The sequence below is a fragment of the Penicillium verhagenii genome (genome assembly GCF_028828195.1).
Source record: "Penicillium verhagenii strain IBT 33310 chromosome Unknown utg000007l_segment0_segment0, whole genome shotgun sequence".
NCBI lineage: Eukaryota > Fungi > Ascomycota > Eurotiomycetes > Eurotiales > Aspergillaceae > Penicillium > Penicillium verhagenii.
In genome coordinates this window covers 867824-884244 of record NW_026643171.1, presented here as the reverse complement: position 1 = coordinate 884244, position 16421 = coordinate 867824, and the positions used below count along the sequence as shown (strand labels likewise).

Below are 16421 nucleotides of genomic sequence, written 5' to 3'. Positions count from 1 at the left end.
GGCCTACTATAAGACCAAACATTAGGTATAAAAGGGGATCTAATGGAATATACACGTAATCCTATATGTGCATAATAAACCACAAATGAAAACAAAAGCGACTCAAGTAATGTGCATATATATGCTCTCAAAGTGACCTTATTGACCAGCAACTGCGCTTCTTTGCTTGGCCAACCAACCTCGTGGGTCTGTCATACTCGCACCTTGTCGATAGCGTGAGATGGTCATGTTGTTATTCTGCCACCGAGTCTGAAGATGGTACCAGGCCGAGCTCACAAGGCTGAGCTCTCTGGCTTGATCATCGATGGTTTTCTGCAATTCAATCTTCAGGAAGAATACAAGATCAGCATGTTGTTCTGCATTGGAAAGGGGTGGGATCCTCATAGACACTTACTTCACGTTCCTTGGGAATACCATCGTCCAAATTCTCCTCGTAGTTCTTCATACTCTCTCGAAGTGACTTGATGAGTTCGTTCTGTTGCTGAATATACTGTAGATCGGATAAATATTAGCATGGCATTCTTGTTGCGGAGAAAAAGAAAATGGATGGAAACTGACCTCTGCACGCTGAGCGAGACGCTCAACATTCTTCTCCAAGACCCCGGCGCACTGCTTTAGCAGCTCGAAGCTTGATTTCTGAGGAATTTCACCACCTTCGCTGTTATGGATTTCAAATTCACCCAACAGCATCTGCATCTCATTCATGACTTCCTGGTCCTCAACGCTGATCTCGTTCTGCTTGTTGTCAAGCATTTTACGCAACTCCTCTCGTTCGGCGCAGACTTCGCGAACCAATGTTTGGCTTGCGTCCACTTCCGCCTCGAGATGGTGTAGATTTTGGGTGAGATTACCCCAGTCGCCACGGAGCTTGGCCAACTCAGCGGAGCTGTGCTCTTCAAGTTCACGGAACATATCAGCTTTTTCGAGTTCGACAAAACCAACTAGGCTCTCGTTAGTTTTTATTATTCATCCATGGGAGTTATCATAACATACTCTGGTTCTGTGCGTCGGAAAGGTCCTTTTTAGTGCTTTCCAGGCTATCTTGAATCTCCGCAAGTCTTTTCAAGGTCCCAGTATAAGTTTCGTATAGTTTCCAGTATTCCTCACTGCGGGCGTAGTCAGCAACGATTAGACGGCAATAACCCCAAAAAATGGACAATATACCTTTGTGTGGAGTTGGAGCGAGCGATTTGCACCGATGCATTGAAATTCTCTGAAAAGCCCTCTGTATGGGATCCAGGCTGAATGGTGTTAGCGAAAAAAGATGTATATATAAATGATTACAGAGACGGAGAACTCACGGCAGATTGTTCCTTGACTGAATCCGCTTCTCGCTTTAGATCGTCGTTGTCGGATTTACTGTGCCTTGATTAGTCGGGGGAAATCCACAGTGAGGACTTGGAGATTACGCACAGGTGAGAATCTTTCATGCTCATGGATTCAAAATCCTTCGATAATGTGCCTTGCATCTTAGGTGTCTCAGAACCTGGTGAAGGACTGCTGGGCAGACCCTCCAACTCTCGGAGGCGTTCCCGTAGTTCACTGATCAAGGCATCGTCTCTTTCATGTTGTTCATCCGCACTCTCGAGTCGTTCAGTGAGCGCATGGTTGTTAAATTCAAGTTGCTTTTTGAGGTTTTGAATTTCATTGCATTCCTGCTCAATGCGGGGAAGGAGTTTGCGGTATTCTTCCAGCTCAACGTCGTGTTCCGAGGTCCATCGTTGCTGCGAGTCGGACTCCTTCAGCTGCTGCTGGAGATCTTTGATCTGATTCCTCAAAGTCTGGTTCTCTTTCTCAAAGTCCTGGCTAGCCTGCAGCTTCTGGCGGTATTTCTCGGCCGCATTTGCCTTCCGCGCTAATTGATCTCGGTCCGTCCGGAGTTCATCATAATCATCCTGTAACTTTTGGTACCGCTGGTTCTTGACCTTCAATGACTCAACGCTCATGCGGAGGCTATCGACTTCATCTTGGGCAGCGGTAAGTTTCGCCTCTTGGGATGCGATGAGATCATCTTGTTGTCGAGTCTTGCTCTCCAATGCCTTGGCATTGAAACCCAGATCACCCTTTCCGGACTTCAAGGTCACCAGGCGATCTTCGGTGGAGGCGAGTCGGTTCTGAAGAGTATCGTTGTTTTCCTGCAAGCGTGCCAGCCGATTATGTAGGTCCTCCAGTGCCTTCTCCAGCTCTTTCTTCTCGTGCGATAGACGATCGTTCTCCGCAAGCACTTTCCCGACCCGCTCCTCGAATTGCAGCTCTAGATCCACCGGGTGGTCTCGCTTCGCTAGATCTTCCCGGAGTTCGTCTGCTGCGTGTAGGGGCTCGTACTGTCCGTTATGTGCCTCCTCGATGATATCCTTGAGACCCTGCTGGGTCGAAGTGGTCAATTCCTGGAGGGTCTGCACGTATGTCTCCGCGTTGGGCGAACTGATAGCCGCGATTAGCAGGAGTTTCAGTAATTTATTCGTCTCTTTTGAAGAGGCTTTCTCCGCGATGGCTTCGAGATCTGGGGATGGATCGAGACCGGACGGAAGCGACTCATCATTCTGGTGTCGAATATAGCTTAACAGGAGCTTATGAATGTGTTTGAGGTTCTGCCATTTGGCCACCCAGTGGTTGTCGGGGTTGCGCTCGGGGATTTCGTCGAGGAAGTATTGCGGGTCAATATCTTGGAGGATCTCCCATAGGATTATACCGTCAGTCAATTCCTCCGGGGCGCGAAGTGTTTTGCCCAGGGAGAAGCTGTTGATCCATTCCAGCAGAACCTTGGTCACGTTATGTTCCGCAGACATGGCGAATGAGATCTCTCAAATCGACAAAAAGAATGGATACAGGGTGCAGCATTTGTAATCCCCTGGGCAGAAGGGGAGTTGGGAGGAGAGTTGCGGATCCACGCGAGCGCGTTCGGGGGCCACGAAGAGCGCCGAGTCACTAGCGGGGGGGAATGATCGTCCCCCGATTTTTGGCTGGACCTTTACACCTCTCAATAAGTACATTGACAAGCTGCACCTTGCAACATACAAGTGTGGTCAACATTGAAATGTTCATACTACGAGTTTATTCAGACGATCCAGAGATATCAAATCAAATTAAACTCCGAATCTAGCTCCCCCCTTAATCAAGATTCCCGGCTTTAAGCTGTACTTGTACTGCAGCTGTGAAGGATACTCCGGGGTACACAAAAATGGACCCAAAACCAATATGTTTAAAACCCCCAACCCATGATATAAATTGAATGCGCCCTCCGATGAAAGTTTCTCGGGAATATCACCACTGATCAAGATGACCCCCTGCCGATGTTTTGTCATATGTTATTCAGGTGCCATTTTGGTGTCGGAGATTAAATCCCTTCCGATCCCGAGAAGAAGTGCCTTGAAGCCCTTAGAACTCATGTTCCTGGCCCTCGAATTCCCCGTTCGCGGTTACTATTTTGTCCTCCTCGATGATCGGCTTATACTCGGTAGACTCTGTGGAAAGTGTCTGAAGAGCATTCACAGGAGCCTCTGCGGCGAACCCACTGGAAAAGCGGAATTAGATATTAGAGACAAGGCGAGGCGATATATGGGGGAGGATATAGGCGTACTTGATCAGAGCTATCCAACAGTTAGCGAGGACAATCTTGGGGCGGAAATCGGGCCGAGGAAGGAAACTTACTGTACTCATGAGTGATGATGCCACCCTGTAAGAAGTTGACTGCGTTAGTTTCAGCCATATAAAGGCTGGAGATAATCCATATAGCTCACCGAGGCTACCAGTGCATTTTTTGCATCAGCAATGACATTGGAGGGAGTTCCCTTTGGGAAAGTGACGATAACGGACTTGAGCGACTTGGCGGCCAGCGCCAGAGGTAGCAAAGCCATGAAGGCGATTGAAAAGAGCTTCATGTTAGTCAAGTTGTGAGGTAATTTCTTATGGAGTAGAATAAAAGTAGAGAGATGGAATATGTATCTTCAGTCGAATATCAAGACAAATGTTTAGGCAATCAGATTCACATTTCCAAGTCGAAAACGGGAAATGCGTCATTGAGGAGGGGGATCACATGACCCCGGCGGCTCAAACCTTCCGAGTTGGAGAATCCCTTTCTCTCTCCGCTTTCTCTCTCTTTCTCTTCTTGTTATCCCTCACTACAGCGTTGCATTCGTCTTCAAGTTCCTTTCTTCTTTTGTTCTGATAATCTACGTTGAACTTGGGTGGTTTTTCCGCGGTTGGCCTCATTTATTTTGCCCCAATCGGCTTTGCATCTCCTCTCAATTGATCTTGACGTGAAGGAAACCAATTTGCGGGAAAGGGTCTACATTGAAGTTTATGTTGTTGTCTCTCTCAATTCTGCAAGATAGCTAGCAAGCATTTTACAATATCCGACTTTTCTCTCCATCTTGTGTTGGTCCCGGCGATTTCACTTCGTGGATCACCCGGTCTAGGAAGGACAATTCTGTTGATAGTGACCTCTGGCCTCTCGCAGGCTCAAACAACCCAAAAGACAAGAACAAAAAGAAGGAATTTGAGAGGAACTGAGAAAAGAAAAGAAAAAAAAGCAAAAGCCAGAGAGAAGAACATCGAGAAGAAAACTTGAACGTGAAAGAAGACGAAAAAATATTGCATATCAAAAGACTGGTGCTGGACTGCACAAACTACTAATCATCTCACTCTCCAGCAATCGCTCCACCTCATTCCACCAACCATCGCAACCGCCATCATCATGTCAAACTCGATTTCCGATGAGGTAGCAGAGGACTACAAAAGTTCCTTGGAGGATCTTATCACCAACGATCGATTTCAGATCAGCAATCTGACTGTCATCGCCAAAGAGAATACCGAACATGCAGAGGCCATCTCCAAAGTTTTGGAAGATCACATTCGATCTGTACGTGTCTGCCCCCCCCCCCCCCCCCCCCCCCCCATTTTCCGAGGCGTAGTCTGGATTCTCTGACTGTGCAGTAGATCCCGCCGCCGCAGAAGTTGCCCGCTCTTTATGTAGTTGATTCCATCGTCAAGAATGTTGGAACCCCCTACACTCTTTTCCTGGGACGGAGGATGTTCCAGACCTTTATAAATGCGTACACTCTCGTTGATTCGCCCACTCGCCGCAAACTGGATGAGATGCTCAAGACTTGGAAGGAGCCCGCCGCGGGCTCGCTGGACACACGCCCGGTCTTCCCGCCCCAGATCACCCGTGATATTGAAAACGCTCTCATCAAGGCCCGCACGGCATTTTTGGACTCACAGCGGCTGAAAGGTCAACCGGATATTAATCGCGGTCGTGGTAGCGTAACGCCAACAAGTTGGGCCAATAACCCCACTCCACCGGGCATGTCTCGCCAAAACCAGCCTTACGCGAATCATGGGGGCCTCGCAAGAACTGCTGTATGGAATATTTTATATGTTTCCCCCCAAGTCTGTACTAACGCATTCACATTAGACACCACCGCAAGGACAACGCCAAGATATGGAATTAATGGCTCTGCATCAGGACCTGGAGGCATTGATCGCGTCGGCACGAAACGACTTTGCGAACAGTCCATTCAATCCTATGAGTCAACAGCGACTCAAGTCACTGCTTGATCTCCAAGGTATCATGCAGCGCCAGCAACTTTCTCCTGAGGAGCGCAAACTTGTTCGAAATCAACTCTCTTCGTTTAAACCTCCACAGCCAGTACCTTTCCAGGCTCCCAATCCTGCCCCAGCTCCTCCGGCATCAACACCTCCAACTCAACCTACATCCCAACCGTTCCCACATATGCTCAATTCCGAAACGATCGCGGAGCTCCTTAAAGCTACTGCCATGAGTCAACAACCCACGCCACCTCCCCAAATTCCCAACCTTCTCCCTTCAATGCCGCAGATTCCTCCCGCCAACAATACCCCACAACTGGCCGATAATCCCATTATCGCCGCTCTCCGTTTACGAGGGCTTTTGCCTCCTGCATCAGCTCCACCAACGATGGGATCGAACGGAACACCACCCCCGGGATCTTTGCCATTTTTCATCCCTGGTCAACTACGAGCTACCCCACCGGTTGCGACTCCTCAGACGTCTACTCCAGTCGGCTCATCATCCACGGTTCCCATGAATACTGCCTCTATGAAAATGTAAGTGTTGGACCCGACATCAACTCCCTTCATGCACGTATGTGAATGTATGTGTGCTCACTTTTACTAATTTAGTCCTCGAATGGCGCTCGTTGTTTCCCTGTACGATGCGAAATCTAATCGGTGCGGAACCTGCGGCCGCCGTTTCCCGGCCACTACAGAGGGCCGCGAGAAAAAAGCCCGCCATTTGGACTGGCACTTCAAAACCAACCAGCGCATGGTTGAGGCTACCAAGCGAGCCCAGACTCGCAGCTGGTATGTCGATGAAGGGGTACGTATTTTCCTTGATATGATTTGGCTTGATCTCCCCGACATTTCAGACTAATGGTAAACAACAGGACTGGATTCAGTCTCGTGAGGTCGATGACGACCAAGGCACCGAAGATGCCGAGACGACTGCGGAAGGCACTGCAGGTGCTGATAGTAATGACACTAAGAAAGGCCCACCGAAGCAGTGGGTTCGAGCCCCTAACGATGCTGTACTGCGCAATACCCCGTGTCCCATTTGCCAGGAGAAATTCGAATCGACGTGGTCCGAAGAAGTGCAAGACTGGATCTGGCAGGACGCAGTCACTGTCAATAGTCGAATCTACCATGCCAGCTGCTACGACGAGGTAACCAAGGATGGCCCACCTGCACGTAGTTACACTCCTCAACAACGAACAGCCACTCCCGACTCAGTGCTTGGCAAGCGAAAAGCCGAGGTTGGTTCAATCTCATCTCAGAAGTTTTCCTCTATTGGTCACTACTAACACCCATTCCTCTTCTCTCTAGGGTATTCACTCTCCTGGGTCTCATGTTCGTATTAAGACGGAATCCTAAAAAAAAAAAGCAAAGCAAATACATATTATTATTTTACGTATCGTAGCACCATGACGTTGCTTTGTGCCCCGCTCGGTGCATCTCCGGTCTCAAATGTGGTTTCTGTGGTTTGGCGGTTTTGTTCTTTTCCCCACTTGAACACCCCTCATATCATTTACTCCTTTACCTTACTTCGTTTTGTACTCTTTTTATCTTTCCCTTCTCCTGAACATAGCTTCAATTCTCTATTAAATTCTTGCTTCAAAATCACAACCCTCCGACGCAATCTTCATACATAATGGCACATCTGACACGATGGGGTATCATGGGTATGAACTCGAGGCTTTCTTCAAATAAAATCTATACAGAGAAATAGGCAATTGCTGACCAAAGTTATACATCCAACTCCAGCCACGGGTGGTATCGCAAAGAGTAAGATAACTCTCCGTGATATAATACCAATAGTAGAGCTTGGCTGATCATGCTTGATACAATAGCATTCGTCCTTGACCTTCTCAAGGACCCCGCGACTCGTGATGCTTCGGATATTTCCCACCAAGTCGCAGCTGTCGCTTCATCCTCATCTAAAGATAGGGCAGACCAATTTATCGTGGACGTTGGGATTCCAGCACCCTGTGTCGCATACGGCTCTTATGAGGAGCTTGTTGCCAACCCTAACGTGGATGTCGTATACATTGCCACACCACACTCTCACCACTATCAAAATGCCCGGTTGGCTCTCGAGGCAGGCAAGCATGTACTGTGTGAGAAGGCCTTCACGGTCAATGTAGATCAAGCCAAGATCTTATGCGAACTTGCTCGCCAGAAGAATCTCTTCCTCATGGAGGCCGTCTGGACTCGCTACTTCCCGTTGAGTGTTCAAGTGCGCCAGCTTATCCAGCAGGGAGCCATTGGTGAGGTTTACCGGGTCATCGCCGATACAAGTTTCAGTGATGACCCCGAAAATAAATGGGGTCCTGAAAACCGCATGGTGAACCTTGATCTGGCTGGTGGTGTGCTATTGGACTGTAAGTGTTGGGCTTGAACTCTTTGCACTCAAAAATGGGGTTGTGCTAACTATGTAATTTTTCCAAATTGGAAGTGGGCATTTATTCTCTCACTTGGGTCTTCCAGGCGCTCTATCACACTCTTCCTCGAGATCAAAGAAAGGCACCCATCGTCACATCACAAATTATTCCCTATCATTTGACGGGGTCTGATGAATCCACCACTATTCTGCTCAATTTCCCTACTTCTACACCATGCAATGGTCCTCATGTCAAGCACTCGCAGGGCATTGCTATGACAAGCATGCGTGTTTCCAATGATCCGGATGAGAAGGGCACTTCCGGTCCCCCGATCCGCATCCAGGGCGATAAGGGTGAGATTCAGGTATTTGGACTTCCCTTCCAGCCTACCCGGTATCGCGTTATCCCAAAGAAGGGTCTCGGTGAGACTCGGGAGGTTGAATTCTCGTTCCCAGCACAGGGCCGTGGCATGTACTGGGAGGCTGATGAGGTTGCCCGGTGCTTGAGAGATGGCAAGTTGGAGAGCGAGGGAATGCCTTGGGAGGAAAGTCTTGTGATTATGGAGGTTATGGACGAGGTGCGCAGACAGGGTGGGCTGAAGTATCCTAAGTCAATCGAGTCGACCAAGTACCCCCTTCAGCTGTAGAAAGGGCTTCCCGTTGTGTACATATATTGGATATTCCCGAATCAAACAGTTTTGGCTGAACTCGTTTTTTCTTTATGTATGGGCTTATCTACGATGCAAATAACAGTATATTTATAACATTGTATTGGGTACCAAAGTACACATACTATACAGGGCCACAGGAGACAGATTACTTCGTCTATATGCTGGACATCATGTCAATCCTAGCTTTTTAGGATGCTCTCCAGACCGAACCCAAACAAAAGAAAACCGGTGAGCATCACAGAGCCAGATTAACAAGTCTCTTTTGCCATTTTCGGGAATGGGAAACCTTTTTTTAAACTCTTTCCTCCCAAATTAAGAACTTTACATTTAGTTCTTGTGGAAAACACCAAGAAGGCTCTTCCAGACCTGGCCGGGCTCCTGGCTGGCATCGATGCCGCGCCAGATACCGGTCTTCTTGTAGTACTCGCAGACGGGGGAGGTCTGGGCGTGGTAGGTGGCGAGACGCTTGGTGAGGGTCTCGGCGTTGTCGTCGGAGCGCTGGATCAGGGGCTCGCCAGTGATATCGTCCTTCATATCGGCCTGGGGAGGGTTGAAGATCTTGTGGTAAGAGCGGCCGGACGCAGGGTGGACCAAGCGGCCAGTGATACGGGCAACGAGCAGGCTGTCGTCGATCTGCAGCTCAACGGCGTGCTTGAGAGTCTGCTTACGGGCAGAAAGCATCTCATCCAGGCGCTCGGCCTGAGCAACAGTGCGAGGGAAACCGTCCAGGATGAAACTATCCATTGAGAGTCAGTCGGCCGGATATAAGCGGCAAATCCAGTATTATCTTACCCGTTCTTGCACTCAGCATTGTTCTCCAACTCGCTCTTGATCATGCCAATCATGATCTCGTCACTGACAAGACCACCCTGGTCCATGATCTTCTTGGCTTCCTTTCCGAGATCGGTCTTTTTGGCGACCTGTGACCGCAGCATGTCTCCGGTGGCCTGTTCCGATAGCAATGATTAGTTAACATGACAAAGTCTCTGGGGTGTTTGGAGAAGACGATTGTTGCGACAACGTACCAAGTGGCATGCGCAGTACTTGTCCTTGATGTTGGGGGCCTGAGTGCCCTTGCCTGTGACGCGTCAATGAACTGTACATTGGTTGACTTTGTTCGTGGCCTTCCGTGTCTGGACCAGGGAGTACTTACCAGCACCAGGGGGTCCCATCAGGATAATGCGCATCTGCTCAGTCAAAGACTTGGGCTTCTCGCCGCCATTGAGCAGACGCTGCTCCAGCTCAACAACCTTGGACTCGAGCTTGCCGATGGTGTCCTTGAGGCTGGAGACGGTATCTTCGGTGATGGGAGCCATTGTGAGTGAGGAGAGGAGAGGGGGCGTTTAAAGGTGGAAGATGTGTTTGTGGTTGGAAGAGGAAGAGCCGGGGAAACGGAAAGGAATTAAGACTTAGCGCCCGAGGTTCGGAGGCTGGCAATGCTACGTAACTACAATGGGGTTCTAAGCTGCACATGTATATTGAACACTCAAATATGTTGAATACATTGCCAGACAATTCTTCTAAATCATTTACTAAACCAATCCCATCATTTCTTTTCATCAAATATATCGAAATAAAACCAATAAAACGAGAAGAAAACAGAAAAAAAAACAGAAAAAAAAAAACCTACAAACACCAGCCTTGGATTACCTAAGACCACCAGCCGCAGTGGCGCAAACACCGAAGCTCTCTCTCTCCAGAGCATCATCGCCCTGTTACGGAGTTCCTTCAATTTCACCCTTCAGCGTCTATCCTTCCATCCGGCTATCTTATATTTTCTTGGACCTCTTTTAGATTCTTTACCTATCACATCTCCTCGTCGGATACCCTTCTCATCATGCCTGCCACCACGGCGGACACCTTATCCCTCGTCAACCGCAGCGTCACGGTTGCTCCGCTAGTGCTGCTCTCTGTCGCCGACCACTATGGGCGAACAGCTAAGGGTACTCGGAAGCGTGTAGTTGGTGTGCTTCTAGGCGAGAACTCCGGCAACAATGTGCGGGTATCCAACAGTTTCGCAGGTATGTATATCAAAGCATCCAATGTGATGTTCCAGGTTCATGGTGTCCAGCAAGCTTACCATGGCGTTTACATCTAGTACCGTTCGAGGAAGATGAAAAGGATCCATCGGTCTGGTTCCTGGACCACAACTTCGTCGAGTCGATGAGAGATATGTTCAAGAAGATCAATGCCCGTGAGAAGCTTGTTGGCTGGTATCACTCCGGCCCTAAGCTACGCGCCTCAGATCTGGAGATCAATGAACTCTTCAAGAAATACACCCCCAACCCTCTTTTGGTCATTGTCGATGTGCAACCCAAGGAGGTCGGTGTTCCTACAGATGCCTACTTTGCGGTTGATGAGATCAAGGATGTACGTCACTCTCTTTGTTGATTTTCTACTCAAACATGCCTTATCAAGTCGACATGAAACTAACTGACGTGTTTTTTTTTCATCGTGATAGGACGGAACTACTACCTCAAAGACCTTTGTGCATACACCATCGATAATCGAGGCCGAAGAAGCGGAGGAAATTGGTGTGGAACACCTTCTCCGGGATATCAGAGATGTCGCAGTTGGCACACTCTCCACACGCATCACTTCACAGCTGCAATCATTGCAAGGGTTGCACTTGCGACTACGTGATATCGGCCAATACCTCCAGAAAGTCCTCGACCATGAGCTCCCGGTCAACCACGCTATTCTGGGTCACCTCCAAGACGTCTTCAACCTTCTCCCCAACCTCTCGACCCCAGCCCAGACACCGGGAATCAGTGGCCAGGAGACACAGATTGAGAATAGCGAGCTTGCTCGGGCAATGAGTGTGAAGACTAATGATCAGCTCATGGCCATTTACATCAGTAGCTTGATCCGCGCGATCACTGCATTCCACGACCTGATCGAGAACAAGATTCAAAACAGGCAGCAGCAGGAGGAAACGGACTCTAAGCGAGAGCAGGAGTTGAATGCGGGCAAGGGTGACAAGGAAGCCAAGAAAGCCAATGGATCGACTAGTGGCGATCAGAAGGAGGAGCAGGACACCTCTGATAAGAGCAAGAAGAAGAGCTAAAATGCTTTTCACCTGTTTTAGATTGGAGAATTTAATCCCCGTCGATATGATATGACCGCTTAGAACTGCTATTTGGCAGTGTATAGTACGGATAATCCAAGGATGTGACTCGAAAAGCTACCATGTTGAGGTACTTGAGCTGAAGGAGTAGGCAGATTTTGCTTCCTTGTGTGCTTTCATCAGCACAGGTTCATCCTTCATCCGATCGTAGTGGTAGTTCTGGTAGTTGGCTTGTTTGAGAGAAATATAGCTGACATCGTAAAAAAAAAAAAAAAAAAGCCGAAATCCCCTCTCAAGGATCAGTGACCTCAACTGGTCACCATGTAAGGCGAAAGGCAAATGCCGTCCACACTGGCAGTACTACCATGCACAGCATTGTATGCAACTAGTAGTAAGTGGCAGTGGTCGACTGCCCAGAGCATGCACAATTAGAGCGTTCATGCGCCGTGGCCACTTATCCGCCCCAACCGGCACACCAACCCGCCAATTCTTGCATAGAAACCGGGTGCCCGTCATCTCCAATTTCCCCAAACAGGCCAGGACATCTAGCCAGCAGAATACAAGCTAATATATGCTTGCAAACCGGGGGTGAACCCCTGTCCGTGACACAGGTGAGAGTCCCACCAAATGGATAGCAACCGGGTTCACAGTTTCGTAGTCCTGAGCCAGAATAAGGTTCTTCAGAGACACCCGTTCTGGACTGAATGTCACGAAATGCCGCGAGGGTGAACGTGGGACAGGTACAAGCCCACGCATGCAAGCGGACCTCGTACCCTTTGATAAGTTCCTGGGTAAGGAAGGCAGACGATGGAGTCCCGTGGAGTGGGGCAGTTGAAGCGGATATGACAAAGAAGATATCTTCTGGCGGAGACTTATGGGTACTTGTGTACGAAGTTTCTGCTTGCTCCGTGTTCTGGTGCTCTGCTGTCAAGCCGTCGTCTTGTCCGGGCGATGTGGTTATTTTGATTCTCTCCTCGCGTACCAGGCGACGCACGAGCCTGCGGTCCAGGATGTCCAGGGCTGGAAGTAGGTCATTGGAGAATAAGCAATGTAAGGTAAGCATTAGTGGCTTGACTCTTATGATGTTTGATGCCGGAAGTCCTGAGAGTGGGTTTGGTTGTTCCCTCTCATGAGGCCCTTGCGTTCTTGGCGGGTCATGCTCATCGGTATGAGTGGTGAGGGAGTGAAACTCGGCCAATTCCTGGATCAAATTATCCACAAATATTGCAGTGGGTGGAATTTGTTGTGGGGTTGAAGCCTCCATGTGGTCGAAGTTTTCCTGGAGTTCGGGATTTGTGGATTTGCAGGGTTGAAGGCGGGAGTGGATGACATATACCGTATGAACAAGCATCATTTTGAAATGGAAGTACTTGAATACATACATTCCCAATCTCGAATGAATCGATCAAAATTGAAGTGCATACATATGTATAGAATGTCAACTACAGAAACTAAAACTAGTACTTGATAAAAGTGCTCGAAAACAACCATATACATGTATAAAAGCAAAAGCAAAACTCCCCCAAAAACACACCAGGTATGTAACATTGACAACATTCAAAAGAATCCGTAGGGCATCGCCTGCTTCACCTGCTTCCCCTTCTTCGTATTCTCGTTTTTTAATGCCTGTTTGACTTCCTCTATCATGCCCGCTACAGAACCTCGAGTCCGCTTCTTTTTCTCTTCGCCCTTGGGCTTTGCGCCAACTGGAGCCTTGCCTTTTTTGGCACCAGGCTTGTTCGGGGATGATTTGTTCGAATCCTTGGATTTGGTAGACTTGATCGCCTCAATAGATGCAGTTTCACTGTACAACTCTCTGTATCTGGAAGCACTGGGAAGACCTTGCTCTAGTACTCCTTGGACGTTGAAGGCTTTGATGACATTATCATCCTGGTCATACCAGCTGAGTTCCAAAAGGCCCTCCTCATTTGGGAATCTAAAATTCTCCATTGATCCTTCGGTTACAACATTGGCCTTGACGACCATCGACTCTTCGCCACCAGAGGTAAACTTCATCCTGAAGGCACTTGGTTCCTCGTCAAAGTCATCAAACTCCTCGGAGACTGCAGAATCGGCAATCTCCCATTCACTCTCCCCATTCTCATTTTGTCCCACCTGTTTTTCAATTTGGACATGTTTCACGCGACTATCCTCCGATGAAGAATCCGAATAGACGATCCTCTGGTGGGTTGGATTCACCGCGAGGCGACGAAAGCCGAATATGTAGGCGCGACACTGGTTGGAGTTCCTTCCAGCCCAGGCGTCATATCCATCGACGCGAGTCACATCCTCATCGTCAAGAAGAGCCCACTTTGAGCCGGGCCCTTTAGCAAAGATATAATAATGTCCCGAATTAGGTTCACCTTTGTGCATTATGACGGAAGTCAGTTCATAGACGACATTGTCATCGATGGTGACTCGTGGGTCAAAGCATGAAGCATCAAACATTAAATCCAGTGGGATCTGGATTGGGTTGTTGATCTTGAATAGATTCCCCTGAGCCGTCGTTCCGATCCGATTAACATGTACCATGAGGCACTCGGGAATCCGACGGAAACTTTCGTGGTCATATCGGTCATTGTGGCATCTACCGCACTTGGTTGGTAGTTTTCTCTGTTCAAAATACTCTGAAATGGCGTCACCCAATTGGGCTGTATTTGCCTTTCCTTTAATGGGAGCATCGGGAAATTGAACGTGCAACATATCTAGTTCAGTCTCGGTATATTGGGGCCTACAGGCACCCATACCATGACATTGTCTGACAGTGACATTGGACAAGCGAAAGAGGCCAAATAGATCGGTTTTACTAAGGAAATGTGTTTCTTGGGTCAGTTCAAAATGTATATTGGACATCTGGATGGATCACGATGAAAAAGAGTCAACACCACTCACAAGAAACTCCGAGTCTCGTTCCTCAGCTGCCGGTAAACTTCAGGCCAGTACTCTGCCACATCTTGTTGGACCCTCGGGGGAGCACCCCACTCCGAGCCAATCAATTTGGTCAGAGCAGTGAACTTCTCAGTACGATCTCCATCAACAGTACCCCAGTAGATGCTAGCCAGCTCACGAAACTGGCATAGTTTGCATGGAAGAGCTTCCGCTCCTAAGATACAGATGCCCCTTTTCTCGCAGTGTTGATCTTTATAATAATCCAGCCAGTTTAGAAATGCTGGCCAGTGAAGAAGCATCTGGAATGTCACAATTTTATAACAGTCTACAGTTGTTCGGTTCGGAAAGCCGACATGAGTAGCCGCTGATAATCCTGCGGGCCAATGGTGATTACCGGTAAACTACAAGAGAGTACAATGTTAGAACTTGGTTTTTTTCTTCTCTCCCCATTTCAAAAGACCCTGGAGAGACTCTATATTCTCTCTCTCTCTCTCCCTCCCTCTCTCTTTGACTTACCCGTGGTATAGTAGAAGACATTGTGTGCAGGTGGTCAGATATAAAGATAACACAATACAGTAGAAAATAATAGGTAGAAGTGACCAGGCCAGCTGTGAAGAGTAAACAATTGACAGGATTGCAAATTTCCGATTCTTCCGGATTGACCATAACGACTTTATGTTAAGATACCTCTGGGTAAGTCAGTGTTCTCTTTTAATCCCAAGACCCATGAAACGCATTGAAGTGAAAGAGTTCTATTTTCGAATACTTGTCAGCTTGGCTTTTCTTTTCTTTCAGTTCATTTTTGTCATAAGCCGAGGAATGGCCTAGTCTTGGAATCTGATATTCTTTGAACAAAGAGCGACCAAGTTTAATTTTTGTATAAAAGAAACTCGAAAGTGATTAGATAAAGAAAGCGCCGACTTTGAACTTTGAACTATTAGTTCGAGGAAACCTCCATACCGAGATTGATAGAGGACTTGGTCTAATCATAGAAAGAAAAGCCAAGATGTACTAGGTTACATACGAGTAGGTAGAGTTAGAACCACCAGAGGTTCAAAGAAGCCCAAACTCTGCAAGTTTCCAAGTCAACTGGTCCTTCCAACTTCCATTTGGACCACACACGTGTATTCAATGATCAATCCTGATCTCTCTTCATTTCCGTTTCCATCACTTTCCATAATTTCTTTGAATTTGAAGTTCATGTTCAAGTTTCCTTATAGTGGAGAAAGTCCTTCCCGTGGTTGGAGCAAAGACTCCGCAATGGTCCAGAATCTCTGACAGGTTGAGTCTAGAACAAAGAAATTATCTCCAATTTGGCTCCTTTAATTGCACTCGACAATGTGAGGTATCAACGTCAGAGTCTCAGAGATCGACCTCGTTTGATACTTGATTTGATGTGTATGCCGTATACCTCGTGGGCTTGAAATCAGAATGACTCAACGCCCGTATTAACAGTATCAATGGTATCTACTGGTATAATTACTAATATATTACATAGTAACTAGATAAGATCCTCCTACTCTCTTTGTACTTCTTGTACTTCTTGTACTTCTTGTACTTCTTGTACTTCTTGTACTTCTTGTACTTCTTGTACTACTCAACTCAAGTGCTTACTTGACTTGGCTGGAAAGTGGATTGATGAACTGGTTCCTATAAAAAAACGAACCTTTTGATTTTACCTTTTCTTTTTCCTTTTTCCTTTTTCCTTAATTTCCTGAGTTTCTATTCTTTAAATCTGTACACCTTTGAAGCTCGCACTTTCCGCGACCCCACCAACCCCCACAGGACTAAGCGTGTTTCAGGTTCAAGGTGGAGCGCAACCTGACGAAAAAAGCACTCAATTCATGATGACGATGATTGGTGCCAAACCTCGATGAGA

At 47.8% G+C, this 16421-nt stretch overlaps 8 protein-coding genes across 8 annotated transcripts; 3 read left to right on the top strand and 5 right to left on the bottom strand.

The window, feature by feature from the left end:
* Window positions 1-138: 138 nt before the first annotated feature.
* On the bottom strand, window positions 139-2789 carry N7466_007002 (putative microtubule binding protein HOOK3; the record flags this gene model as incomplete). The annotated part of the gene is made up of 7 exons (XM_057166391.1): window positions 139-324; window positions 395-490; window positions 559-941; window positions 994-1106; window positions 1165-1241; window positions 1302-1359; window positions 1414-2789. 7 exons carry the CDS (start codon window positions 2787-2789, stop codon window positions 139-141), a joined length of 2289 nt encoding a protein of 762 aa, XP_057019432.1.
* A 589-nt stretch (window positions 2790-3378) lies between these two features.
* N7466_007001 (uncharacterized protein) lies at window positions 3379-3881 on the bottom strand (the record flags this gene model as incomplete). The annotated part of the gene is made up of 4 exons (XM_057166390.1): window positions 3379-3514; window positions 3581-3590; window positions 3652-3676; window positions 3741-3881. 4 exons carry the CDS (start codon window positions 3879-3881, stop codon window positions 3379-3381), a joined length of 312 nt encoding a protein of 103 aa, XP_057019431.1.
* Window positions 3882-4696: 815 nt separating this feature from the next.
* N7466_007000 (putative mRNA cleavage factor complex component Pcf11) lies at window positions 4697-6839 on the top strand (the record flags this gene model as incomplete). Its single annotated transcript, XM_057166389.1, has 5 exons — window positions 4697-4861; window positions 4939-5361; window positions 5417-6087; window positions 6163-6358; window positions 6426-6839. 5 exons carry the CDS (start codon window positions 4697-4699, stop codon window positions 6837-6839), a joined length of 1869 nt encoding a protein of 622 aa, XP_057019430.1.
* A 347-nt stretch (window positions 6840-7186) lies between these two features.
* Window positions 7187-8562, top strand: N7466_006999 (Gfo/Idh/MocA family protein; the record flags this gene model as incomplete). The annotated part of the gene is made up of 4 exons (XM_057166388.1): window positions 7187-7217; window positions 7300-7320; window positions 7386-7916; window positions 7991-8562. 4 exons carry the CDS (start codon window positions 7187-7189, stop codon window positions 8560-8562), a joined length of 1155 nt encoding a protein of 384 aa, XP_057019429.1.
* A 351-nt stretch (window positions 8563-8913) lies between these two features.
* On the bottom strand, window positions 8914-9902 carry adk1 (adenylate kinase ADK1; the record flags this gene model as incomplete). Its single annotated transcript, XM_057166387.1, has 4 exons — window positions 8914-9322; window positions 9379-9533; window positions 9612-9664; window positions 9740-9902. The coding sequence occupies 4 exons, from the start codon at window positions 9900-9902 to the stop codon at window positions 8914-8916; spliced, it is 780 nt and encodes a 259-aa protein (XP_057019428.1).
* Window positions 9903-10423: 521 nt separating this feature from the next.
* Window positions 10424-11653, top strand: rpn8 (proteasome regulatory particle lid subunit RPN8; the record flags this gene model as incomplete). Its single annotated transcript, XM_057166386.1, has 3 exons — window positions 10424-10607; window positions 10685-10956; window positions 11048-11653. 3 exons carry the CDS (start codon window positions 10424-10426, stop codon window positions 11651-11653), a joined length of 1062 nt encoding a protein of 353 aa, XP_057019427.1.
* Window positions 11654-12107: 454 nt separating this feature from the next.
* Window positions 12108-13007, bottom strand: N7466_006996 (uncharacterized protein; the record flags this gene model as incomplete). Its single annotated transcript, XM_057166385.1, has 1 exon — window positions 12108-13007. The coding sequence occupies one exon, from the start codon at window positions 13005-13007 to the stop codon at window positions 12108-12110; it is 900 nt and encodes a 299-aa protein (XP_057019426.1).
* A 203-nt stretch (window positions 13008-13210) lies between these two features.
* Window positions 13211-14841, bottom strand: N7466_006995 (ubiquitin carboxyl-terminal hydrolase; the record flags this gene model as incomplete). Its single annotated transcript, XM_057166384.1, has 2 exons — window positions 13211-14459; window positions 14546-14841. 2 exons carry the CDS (start codon window positions 14839-14841, stop codon window positions 13211-13213), a joined length of 1545 nt encoding a protein of 514 aa, XP_057019425.1.
* Between the last annotated feature and the right edge of the window lie 1580 nt (window positions 14842-16421).